Source organism: Labrus bergylta, chromosome 2, assembly GCF_963930695.1.
Source record: "Labrus bergylta chromosome 2, fLabBer1.1, whole genome shotgun sequence".
NCBI lineage: Eukaryota > Metazoa > Chordata > Actinopteri > Labriformes > Labridae > Labrus > Labrus bergylta.
In genome coordinates, this window is record NC_089196.1 from 22,540,107 (window position 1) to 22,552,786 (window position 12,680).

At 39.4% G+C, this 12,680-nt stretch overlaps 1 protein-coding gene across 2 annotated transcripts in view; it reads left to right on the forward strand.

The window, feature by feature from the left end:
* Window positions 1–12,680, forward strand: part of ikbkb (inhibitor of nuclear factor kappa B kinase subunit beta) — a 19,814-nt gene continuing 7,134 nt past the window's right edge. The window contains exons 1-12 of one of the 2 annotated variants that reach the window (XM_020643937.3): window positions 1–242; window positions 965–1,091; window positions 3,423–3,517; window positions 6,336–6,456; window positions 7,780–7,849; window positions 9,532–9,620; window positions 10,691–10,780; window positions 10,878–11,002; window positions 11,626–11,733; window positions 11,821–11,950; window positions 12,221–12,415; window positions 12,517–12,631. In XM_020643937.3, the coding sequence (XP_020499593.1) occupies window positions 987–1,091; window positions 3,423–3,517; window positions 6,336–6,456; window positions 7,780–7,849; window positions 9,532–9,620; window positions 10,691–10,780; window positions 10,878–11,002; window positions 11,626–11,733; window positions 11,821–11,950; window positions 12,221–12,415; window positions 12,517–12,631 (1,243 nt within the window). In that variant the 5' untranslated portion in view covers window positions 1–242; window positions 965–986. The remainder of the gene's footprint in view (window positions 243–964; window positions 1,092–3,422; window positions 3,518–6,335; window positions 6,457–7,779; window positions 7,850–9,531; window positions 9,621–10,690; window positions 10,781–10,877; window positions 11,003–11,625; window positions 11,734–11,820; window positions 11,951–12,220; window positions 12,416–12,516; window positions 12,632–12,680) is intronic. The other variant, XM_065949099.1, reaches the window with a different exon arrangement.

Here is a 12,680-nt window from a genome sequence, read left to right on the forward strand (position 1 = left end):
GGTTTACAGGAAGCATGAGAATCAGGAAGTAGAAAGTTTTTGGAGATTTTGTTGTGTTCGCCAAAATAACTTACTACAGTGTTTAATATGTAACCCTGTTTAACACGTTAACAACGTGATCAAAGAAAACAGAGCACGGAAGCGCGAGACCACAAACCTCTAAGTTGTAAAGGTAGGTTACGTCAGAGACACTGCTGCTGCTGGTTGAATCGATGGTGTGCATGAAAATTAAAAACTACGTGGTAAGGCACTGTAATAATAAAAGTGATTTGTGTATGCTTTAGTGCAGAATGTTATTATAATAAGTCTATATAGAGCACAGCATGGGGTCTGAAACAGAAGTAGCCTGAGCGTTGAAATGCCTTGTTGAGATGTTTACAGTAACTACATTACTACACATTTATAAACAGTGAGTGCTCGTTTAACTGGATCACACCTACATAGATCCTGTGATGTTTCTTTGACCACTATAGTCACAATGATGTTAAAAAAGCAACATTAAATCTTTGAATTTTCTTTTGCCAAAAGGCCTACTGACATTAATATTAACAACATGGGCCCATACTTTCTTTAAGATCGTTTTTTTATTATTATTATTATTATTATTATTACAGGAATACAACTATGAGAACGATTGGACTAGGTTTTTTGAAATTTGGGATAAGAGTATAACTGTTTTATGATATTGGACATGAAATTTAGACTTGAAACATATCTTTGTGTTGTTTGTTTCTCCACTTCAACAGGCCTTTCTGCAGAATCACCTAAACCTGTCTCAGTAGACAAAGCACAGGCAATACTTAGAACATGAACTATAGCCGTGTTTTTATCAAGTGTCCCAGTATGTCAGGATGCACAACACAAGGACCCCTCAAAACTGACGTACACTTTGCAGGGTTTTCGTTTTTGGTGGTCTGAGTTCCCCTTCTTTAGTTGATTCTTGTTTTTGTTTTATTGGTTGTAGCTGAGGACTGCCAGCTGAGGCCATGAGTCGAGCCCCTCTACAGCAGCCGCAGAGCTGTGGGCCGTGGGAGCGGAAGGAGCGTCTGGGGACTGGAGGCTTTGGGAATGTCACAAAATGGCAAAATAAGGTACATAGTCCAGACACTTAAACACACTTTAGGATTCTTTGTTTGTGACTATGACCTCATAGTAGACTGCATAAAGAGAAATTGAACTGACAGGATTATATTAGTTAATACTTATAAACGATTAAACTTTTTTTTTAGCAGATGAAATTCTTTACTAGTACGTCATGTTGATGTTTCCTGTATCAACATCAATATCACCATCAGTGTTATTAAATACACAAAATTGCAACAAAAAATAGCACAAACGAAAAATCCATTAAACTAGTTCACGTAAAGGAATATTTCAGTGCTTCCCTCACCAATTCTTTGGTTAATGGATGACCTGCTCCTCCTCTTGGAAGAGACCCAGAGCAATTAATTGTCATTTTTATGCACAGAATATCTTCAGTAAGTCAGTAAGTCTGCTTTGATTTCGTTCATTTGAAGCCCATTTAACCTAAAAATGTTCGTATTTTCAGAATTGGCCTGTTAAATAGCTACTTTGCGTGAATACTGAGGAAAACTGGAGTAAGAAGGATTGTTTTATTATGATGGATGAGATAACGTTATCCTCAGAAGATGTAAGTCATGCTGAATATAAGAATGTGTGTATCATATCTCTTTGTTCAGATGTGACTGAGTTTTAAGTCAGAGGCGAGGAAATCATTTTGCAGCAAATTTTTCAGTTTTAAAAACTTCTGCTTCACAAAATAGAATTAAAGGAAAAAAGAAAAGTGTGCAAATTAGTTGATGTCTTAATGTAAAGAAAAAAAGATGTTTACATATAAAATACAAATATATAAAAATACATAAATACAAATACATATACAGTACATGTAAAAATCCCTGTGATTATAAAGAGCATCTGCTTTGGATTTGAGATTCTGTAGTGTGTAAAAAGGATTACAATATGATCAGACCAGGAAGCTGTCTGCTTTTCTCACCTAGTCCTAATATAAAGTGTTTCTATTGTAATGATATCACTGTAAGTCACAGGATGAGAGAACTGTAGCGTTTCATCATTTACATCAGGGACACTTTGGGAATACATACACGCCTGCTCCTTCCTCTTCCTCTCTTTGAACTTCAGTTGAGTTACTCATTGACTGATGGAGCAGCCTTAGAGCTGGCCTGGAGCCGGGCAGTTTTATCATGTGAACAAATATAAACTAGTGATGAAGAGTCAGGAACTGTAGTAAAGGACTTGTGGAAATGATCCCTCTGAAATACGTTTTAAAGAAGCAGCATTAAGATTCATAGACTTGTTTCATTTGAGTCAGTTCTGTGTACAGTTATCAAGAAAGCATCCTTCGAGAGTGAATGATGTATGTTCAACAGTTAATTAGTAATCATCAGTACCACCAGGCTTAAAGAGGCCATGGGAAAAGCAGGCGGAAGTGATTTAACTGAAGAGGGCGCTGCTGGGGCTGCTGTTCTGATGACTACACTTCCTCTATGGGAAATCTCATTGAAGAACGACAATATTGTGGACTATTCTTAGTTCACTGATGAAACAATCTGACGAAGGGTGGCTGCCTTTTCCTCAATGATGCCATGAGAAACTGGAAGTGAGATGCACCGGTGTTGGTCATCGAAACGATGACCAACATCGGGCAGCTGTGTGCGTTTGTGTCACTAAGCATTTGGGGCGTTGCATGGCCCACAATAACGATAATATCACGATGATTGATGAATTGATTTATTGCAAGTTGGTCATATAATGATTCATCAGGATATCTGATTAACTGAAGAATAGAAATGCACCTAAAAAGTGCAGGATTCATGTATTTATGTATAAAAGAAGAATTATTCCAGTCGTTTGAGGACCTCGATGGGATTTGGCTTATATGTTGTTCTTATATTATAGAGCAGCTGTAATGAGTCCATTACTTAGTTATTCATAGACTGAGCCTTTTTTTTCCCTACAGTTTTAATAATCAAATAATCATTTAGTTATTTTTTTAAGCAAGACCGTAACACATTGAGTGATTCCAGGTTAAGGTTGGGACATTTATGTTGTTTTGTTAAGTTTTCTCGACCAACCGGTTCTGAAAATACTAAGTTGGAGAAATGTCACATCAAATCCTACGTATGAGGAGTACTTTGTTGTGTTGAATCATTATTGGGAATCTATTTTACATAATTAATGCTGCCTGGAGGGTTTTTTGTGGGAATTAGCCATCAATATTAACATTAACAAACTGTTTTTGTAGAGAACTCAAACAAATTCCTGCATTTATATATATATGTGTGTGTGTGTGTGTGTGTGTGTGTGTGTGTGTGTGTGTGTGTGTGTGTGTGTGTGTGTGTGTGTGTGTGTGTGTGTGTGTGTGTGTGTGTGTCTTTTTTCAGGACACAGAGGAGCAGATCGCTGTAAAGCAGTGCCGTCAGGAGATGAGCGAGAAAAACAAAGAAAGATGGTGTCTGGAGATCCAGATCATGAAGAAGTCAGTTTCCCTCTTTAATGTTTTCTTTACTTGATATGTTTTTTGTTTTTTTTATTATTATTATGACATAAAATAACTCCATCTGAAGTATCCTTAAGATGTTTTTTTTGTTCATCTTTTGTGAGCTTGTGTAACTTCGGCACCATGACAGTAACCCCTCGGATTGAGAAGGTGGAAGTTACCCTGGGGGAGCTGGAACACAAAAAGGAGTCACTTTTGGCCCGTCCCCTGAAGCAAACCATTCTTCTTTATCCAACAGCTTGCCTTTGTTAAAAAAAAAAAAAAAATCATGTCGAACATAAAGAGAAAAAAACATAGAAGTGAGAGAGGGGATGACTTCTAACAAAGGTTGTAAGGCGCAAAAAGAATATACGCTATGATTGAAAAATCTACAAAAACTTGAAATGGCACATGAATGAAAGTTGAACAGATCACACTGTGAGGATGGGCAGCATTTAAAGACTGCTGAATGAAAGGGGAAGTGCCAACAGACTGTGACAAGGACGAGGCAGAAAAACTCTGTCAGGTACTTCAATGACTCAACCGGTCACATTGTGTTAAATAACTGTAAGTGGAAACGTTCTGTTAATGTGAGTAATAATTCAGTAACGTCATCTTAAGAAGGCCATACTTAAAAGATTACTACACTACGGACAAAGCTCTAAATGCTAATTCATTCTCATAATTTATTAACAGAAGAAATAAATCCTGTGTCAATTATGGATTCCTTCGTCAATTAAATTATGTTTAATTTGCTATACATTATCCTTTACAGCAAAAAGTAAAACATATGCTTTATAATGTCAATCACAGTTTTGCTCAGAGGCACACAGATGGATGTTCGAAAAGTGTTTCAAACATAGACTGTAAATGTTAAGGTTTCAAACTGTTTTGTTTGGTTTCTTTAGCCTGAGCTCATCTCGCTGCCTTCAGGAGTCAGGGTCTGTTTCTCATGCACCTCAGGTTGTGACACTGCAGATTCTTTACACTTGGCAAAATATGCAGGTGATTTCCCTTGTTTCTCTTTGCCTTGTTCTTTTAAGATGTTCTTGGTTTTAGAGTGAAGTTTTGGTTTGACTCGTTGTGACTCACCACGGTGCATTCCATTACGAGCTGCGTGCTCATGAGTTTGACGTGGGTCGTTTGTTTACCCGTCTGTTTCACAAGTTTTCTACATCTAAAAATGAATATTCCGAATCTTTAAATAGTGTAAAAGAAGTGACTCAAGCCATTAAATGATTAGAGTACTCTGTAAGTTTTGGTTATTTTGGTGTGTTGGTGGTTTTGTGACAGGATGATGTGCCGCCTCCTCATTTTGTTCTGCTTTTAAGTGTGTTTCATTTCCACAAACGTCTGTTTTCTCTATTTAAAGCTTTAGTTTGTGTGTTGGGTCGACTAAGTTCTTTTTATATTGTTATAAGTTTTATATATGTTTGTTGAAAAGTATCTCTTGAACTGTGTCTATCTGTGAGGCCAGGACAATGTTGAACAGGCAATTTTCATTCATTGAGAGGTCACTGTCTGTTGGTGTGTGTGTGTGTGTGTGTGCGCGTGTGTCCTGTGTTTTGTTATTTGCTGGTGCAAACATGAAAACCATTTCTTTTCCCTAATCCCAGTTTAACAAGTGTGTTGTTTTCAGACAGCCACAACCCTCCGTGCACCCACGCTAACTCGTGGAGAAACCACAAGGGCAGGCGACGCATCGGCCTACATGGCAGCCTACAAATATATTATTAGAGCTACTTAACACAGATGTACAAATGCATCTGTACTGAAAAACACATCACTTTACATTTATGATCACTTATTGGAGCTCCTGCATTGTTTTGCATGTTTTTATTTATAAACGTTTCCCACATTACATAATTATTGTCATTAGTATTTGATGTCTGACTCTTCTTCTGGTCAAATTGGTCAAAAGTGAGGTAGAACAAAGAAAGATCCCTATAATACCAAACACTGACTTTAATTCACCAGATTATGTTGGTTTGCTTGAACACTAAAGGTTTATTAAAAAAAAGAGACACGCTAGTGACTGATCATTCTTGTGATGACTATTATCTGTCTCATGCTGTTGTAGCTGTAACAACACTCTGACTTCATGTTGGACAATGTTTTGGTTACAGTGTAATTCACCTTCCTGACCAAACTGGTTTCAACTTGAGTTTGTTATCTTACAATTTCCTCCTTTTGTTTTTTGGAGATGTTCCTGATGCTGTGATAATCAAAGACTGATTGTTTCAGTCTAAACCACAAAGAATGAGAGTCGGAGAAAGTAACCGAGCACGTCAGAGATAAGAGGGCGTGAAAAGGGGGATGAGGTTATGTAATCACTTTTAGAGGGGGTTTATTATCTAATGAAAAGTTTTGCAATTTAGTCAGAAAGTATGAATGTTTTCGGATGTGATGCTGCTTTGTCCTCTAAATGTATCTTGTTACTTCTGTTTAGTCAAATTAAATCAGTGGTTAAGATGTAAGATTTGAGTCTTTATTGTCATTATGGCAAAGAACAAAACAGCAAAACACCTCCCTTCTCAACACAGTGCAAATAGATGAAGGTTAATAGGTTAACATCTAGCTTTGGTCTGGACTGGATTTACATTTTTTCCCCAATACTCATCTTTGATTACATACTCTGATTTGATTTCAACACCTGTTAAACAAACAATGATGTGACTTCAACTTCATCTCCGATATCTAAAATCACAGCAGTGTCACCAGGTTCATCTTGGAAATTAATTCTTGAGTAGTGATCAAACTCGGTGAGAAATATTGAGCAGCCCCACTGACTGTTTTCTGCTCATCTTTACTCCCTCAGGCTGGAGCATGTCAACGTTGTTGCAGCCAGAGAGGTCCCTGAAGAAATGAAGAAACTGGTGGCCCCGCATCACCCGCCACTTCTGGCCATGGAGTACTGCCAGGGAGGAGATCTGAGAAAGGTAAAAGTGGATTCTGACTTTGGATGTGAGCCCAGAGACCTAAAGGTCAAAGTGCTGAATCACAGTTAGTTCATGTCAATAAGGGAGTGATTATCCCTTTTGATTCATGTCTCATAAACAAATGTGTTTTCAGCTCAAAGTCAATCAATCAATCAATCATTATTTGAGTAAGCTGCTTGTCAACTGGCAAGTCAGGCAACTGCTTGGAGCCCCAGACCAGTAGGGCTCTCAAACTTAAACCAAAGCAGTGGCCCAAAATGTGCATTTTTTTTTGCAGCGACAGTAGGAAACCTCCTTTTGGGGGCCCATCTGACAGTACTCACTCTCTTTCCCTGCTAAACGTTGCATGCATTATTGCTGGAAAGACCAAAGTTTGTCAATGAAGGTCAACATGTAAAAATGAAAATGAATTATCGGTCTATAGGAGAGAAAAAAGAAACAGGAAAAAAGAGGATGATGGTGATGACCGCTGTTTGGATGGCCCCCCCTAGGCCCATAGAGACTCTAGGCTCGCCACTGTGTGTAACGCCAATTCCTATCTCGAGACGCCTGACAAAAAGAGCATATGAGATAATATGCAGGCAGGATTTCTCCTGTCAGTCAGAAAGTATTTGAATCTTACTGAAAACATCTCTCCAGCTGAAACTAAACACAGTACTGTTGTGTAGATTGTTTTCACTAAAGATATTCACACATACGTTTGACTCTTTTGTGATGACTCTTTTGATTTGTACGCTTCATGGGAAGAGATCTAGAGCAGTTTTTATTTGTAACCATCTTGAGTGTGCAGCCAGAGGCGATGGACCGTGTTGGCACCGGGAGGGAGAGAAAGGGGGAGTGCCAACAATCATAAACCACAGTGTCATGAAAATTTCAAAGCATCCCAGATGGTCAAAAACTAAGCAGCCACATTGGGGGCAGATGGAGCGGTTAGTTCAGGGCAGTGAGCGGAAAACTGAACTGTCCTCTTTTTTTTCAGCCCACAAGTTTCCAGTATTAAAGTGTTCCAAATATACTGTTTGAAGTCCAACGCATCATAGACGAGTGCAAGAAAAGATTTGATCTGCTAATGTGCACATTTTCAAAAGAGAAGTATTGGGTTACATTTGTCCTTGAATCGCATCCTGTTAATGACCCCCAACATTTGTCTGATCCCTTATAAACACAAAATAATGTAATAGACAGAAAGTAGTTATAGAAGAATAGTTGCATCCTATTAAAAGTTAAGACAACCCTTTTTAATAACTCTGTCAGCTTGTATTACTTTCCTCCCATAGTTGACGTTATGTAAGTATCCGGTGTCCGTGTTTGTGCTCTCTGCAGTATCTGAACCTCCTGGAGAACTGCTGTGGAATGAGGGAGGGCTCCGTTCTGATACTGTTATGTGACATCTGTGAGTATCACACTCCTCTGCTTCTCCTGTTACATCTGAAACTGTGAGAGTGATAGATTGATTGTGCGATTGGGTGAGCTGGCAGCGTTTCCTGTCGTATAAAGGAAACGGTCGTGGTGGTGACCGGTATCATGATGTCATCAATGACCCTAAACCACCAACCTCTTAGTCACCATGGTGATTGTACACTAATACTGAGGCTTACGTCAACGGTTGGACACTCACACTCCGTCACAAACTTAAAGTACAAATAATGACGTTCATCGCTCATCGTATGTAAAACACGATGTGTTAGAGAGAGAGAGGACAGAAATCGGAATGGATCACATATATCTAGAGTTGTGTGAAGAGTCAAACACAAACACACACACACACACACACACACACACACACACACACACACACACACACACACACACACACACAGACACTTGAACTGACCCACACCCACACCCACACCCACAGACACAGACACTCCCTCTTCCTGTTACCCACTGGTGGACGTTTCCTGATAATGAGTGATCCCCTTCACATGCAAGCGTAAAGGCACAGGCATGCACACAAACACATTAAGGTGCCCAAAGGTTATGAGTTCCGCTTTGTTGCACACGCCTCGCCAGCACACACACTAGTCACACTTTGACGCAGCGGTAAAGCCACATTAGAGTTTCAGATGTAAGTTCAAAGAAAAACTCACTCATTCAGTTCGTGCAGATTAAACATGTTAGAATGTAAACACACTTATGGATCTTATTAAAGAGTTACGTAACACCAGCACGTCCTCTCCGGCGGTTCATTTCAAGCCTGTAAAACTGATGAGCTCATCCCACAGTGATCTCACAGGAACCTCAAGTGCACCTGTACATCACTCCAACGTAACTCAAACACTGATCATAGTGTTAGTGTATTCCAGGCTGTGTCAGTATACTGCGATACACGAGTGTCCGGGAGCATGAGCGATATGTTGAAAAAAAAGTTATTGAAAGACTTTTGTTAAACCGAAGGGAGCAGTACACAGGTTGATATGTTAACCATGGCGACGTCACTTGAGGCAGTGACAGATAGGGCTGAAGACTTTATGAAGTTTGAAAAATCGTCTGGTGTAAGAAAGAAGGGAGCACATCAGACCTCTGTAGCCTGGTCTGTATCTCAGCCTGAGGCAAGAGTAAAGAGGCTAACTCAGCACTTGACAAAACTAAGTTTCATTATGGGTACTATAATGAAACTTATATAATAAGAATCATGCTTGGAAAAAACTAAGCAATATTTCTTGCTCGGCCACATTGACCTTGATTGTTTCATTTGTCTTTTCTGTTGATGAGTTCACAGTATTTTTGTCAAGGAAAAAAGTCACTTTCCTAAAATTCTTAAACGTCAGTCTGCAGAATAAGAGTAAGCCCTGAATCTTTGCATCATACTCTAAAAGGTATTAAATTAAAATGTTGCATTCTCCTGGTTCTTATTATCTTTTCATTTTATAGCTTTATTGACAGGACTGTATACAGAGAGCGACAGAAAAATATTGGGAGGGGAGAGTGGCGGTAGACATGCTTCAAATGTTGAGGGTTGAACTCAAACCCTGGACGCCTGCAGCCTCTGTACACAGGCCGCACAATCCACTCTACTTACTGAGCCAAACCAGCGGCCCTCTTATTCTCTTTTTATATACTTTGTCACTCCAGCCTCGGCACTCACCTACCTCCACAAGATGAGGATCATCCACAGAGACCTGAAACCAGAAAACATTGTGCTGCAGCAGGGAGAGAAACGAGTGAGTTAAAGACACTCTGAACAGTCTACGACAAATAAACCCAAACCACAACAAAGAGGGGAGGTTTGTGTGCGGCTTCTGTGGGATAAGTACAGGAGACTCGTCTCTCTCACGGCTTCTTGTTTATCCTTACCAGCTGAACCAAACTCTGCTGCAAAATTAGTATTATATTTGGGGAACTGAATTATTTTATTCGTCCTTGTAGTTAAAAAACAACAACTTTTGGCTGAGCTAGTTTTGAAATTGCAAATTGGGCCTCACATTATTTTATTCTGTATGAAAGTAAAAACTCATGTTATTGTTCAGCCTGCAAAACTATTAAAACTTTAACTTAAAGAATGCTGTATAAATGAGCCCAGACATATTAAAGAGGTCATATACTCATGTTGATGCACACTGCTGTGTTTATAGACCATAGTGTACCAGCCAATGTGATCCGTACTGAGTTTATAGTTCTGCATGAAGACTTGTTTTTGACATACTGCAGGAACAGTCAATCAGACCTGCTGACTTTTGTTTGGCTTGGGAGGCTTTTAAGACTTAAAAGTTAGTGTTTCAAGAATAGTTGGACATATTGGAGAAAGAGACTTCATTTATCATTTTATTGTGACTATTATTGTGTTTTTATTATGTTTGATTGTGCAGCACTTTAGATCAACTTGTGTTGTATTTACATGTGATTTATAAATACATTTGAATTGGATGGATATTTGCTTCTGGCTAGAAAATTGGACTTTCTTATCTTTTCTATACAGTTAAAGACCAGCAGCTGGTTAGCATAGCATGGCAAGAGCGGGGAAAAGCTAGCCAGGCTCCATCAGACTAAAAATGATCCCTATCAGCACTTCTAAAGCTCACCGATTATCATGTTGACTCTTTTTACTTTAATTCCTACAAAAGAAAAAGTACAAAAACAACTTTTTATTTTCTTGGACACATAATTTTTCTTCTCAGCCAGAAAGCAAATATGCTTCTTTTCCAAAATGTCAAAATTTTCCTTTAAATAATCTTTTTTTGATTTTAAAAGAAAATGTGTTACTAACTCTTATTACTCTTTCCACTGACATTAGTTGATTCATAAGATTATCGATCTCGGCTACGCTAAAGAGTTGGACCAGAGCAGCATCTGCGTCTCATTTGTTGGGACACTTCAGTACTTAGTAAGTGTTAAAACACCGCTAGAAGCATTTCACACATGATATTTTCAATCATTTCCCATGCAGATACAGCTGTACTTGTTTTTCTGTCTGTTTTCAGGCTCCAGAGCTCATAGAGAGGCAGAAGTACACGGTCAAGGTGGACTACTGGAGCTTCGGCACTTTGGTGTTTGAGTGTATCACAGGATATCGCCCTTTCTTACCAACCTGGCAACCTGTTCCTTGGTAGTAACACCTCTTTAAAAAGTTCCCATCCAAAATGCGTATTCCTTCAAATGTCACAAAAGTCATGACGAAGTGAAGTCATGTTTTCTGACCTAGTTTGAGGATGATGCATGACAGAATTTCCACAATTTCATTTGCTCTAAAATTTCCTGTTCTACTTTTGTTCCTTCTGCACTTGTGTGACTAGTCAGACAAGTCTAGCTTTTGCAAAATGACCCAAACAGTGACACTGACAGTGAATGGTTTCACCATGATAAGCTTTATCCCAAAGAAATATTATTGTTACGTGATTGGTTTGTAACCCACAAGGAATATATAAATAAACAGGAGTGGTTAAAGGAAAGAATTGCAGGAAACGTGAGTTGTGCCAACATCGATGCCCCGAGTTACTTGTTAAATGATGAAGTCAAGAGGGATCTGGGTTACATTGTGGAAAAATACTCTGCTGAACATCAGCTTCAGTTTTTGGTGCTTAACTGGCAATGCTTACATGTCAGTATTAACAAGGATCAAAGGATGGGAGGGAAACATTGAAAGAATCAGAAAAAAAAACAGAAAAGCATGCTAGAGCAAACCTTTTTTTGTGACTTTCAATCCATTGAATCCATGTGTATCTTTTCTAGGCACAACAAACTGAGGCTGAAACAGGACGATGATATTGTCGTCCAAGAGGACCTCTTAGGAGAAGTGCGTTACTCCAAACATGTGCCCCAGCCCAACAACCTCAACAGGTGACCATCCCACACACTCATACACATAACAATGCTCCTTATATATTCTTCTTATCTCAGTCTAATGTGTTATGTGTTGTTTGAAAGTCTGTTGTTAGAGAAAATGGAGAGGTGGCTGCAGTTGATGTTGAAGTGGGCTCCTCAGGAGAGAGGCATAGACCCCGAGGCTACACCCAGCAACTGCTTCTCCCAGCTGGATGTCATACTGCAGCTCAAGGTGCATTATGTCTTTCACTTATTATGTCCCGTTTGTCTCATTTTCCTCCTTTTGTTCTTTCGTTGAACTTAACCCACAAATAGCTGGCCTGATGTAGACACAGCTAATAGAAAGGGAACATCTTCAAATCTGTGGTGTAGCTGTAATTGAAGTCAATATTTCAAACTTCCACAGGCCTGAAGCACTCCACCACAGTTTTAATATTGATTTGATTTGACACTTTTACTTGCCTTTTCTTCAACGTGTTTGTCTCCTCTTCTTTCCCCTCAGCTGGTTCATGTCCTGAACATGATGTCTGCTAAGATCCTGACATACTCAGTCTCAGAGGACGAGACAGTGGCCAATCTGCAGTTGAGGATCGAAAAAGACACCAGCATCCTTGCAGCCAATCAGGAGCTGCTGCTTGAGGCGGGGATAGCTCTGGAGCCTCAAGGGCTGGCCACCCAATGCGCCATAGATTACACAGTAATCAAAACATAAACCCCACATACACACAGTACCTTCAAAAGCACGTTGTCTTAATGTGCTGAGGCTTTAATGTGTGATATCATTGTCCTCCTTTGTAGGAGATAGATGGCCGACGGACAGACCTGCCTCTGGTCTTCCTGTTTGATCGCTCCTCCTGCAGCTATGAACCTCAGTTTGCTCCTCGCACCCTTCCGGACAACATCTGCTTTGCCCGTGAGTAAACAGTGATGAAGCTTTTCAGTGCTTTTCTTAAAGATTGTTT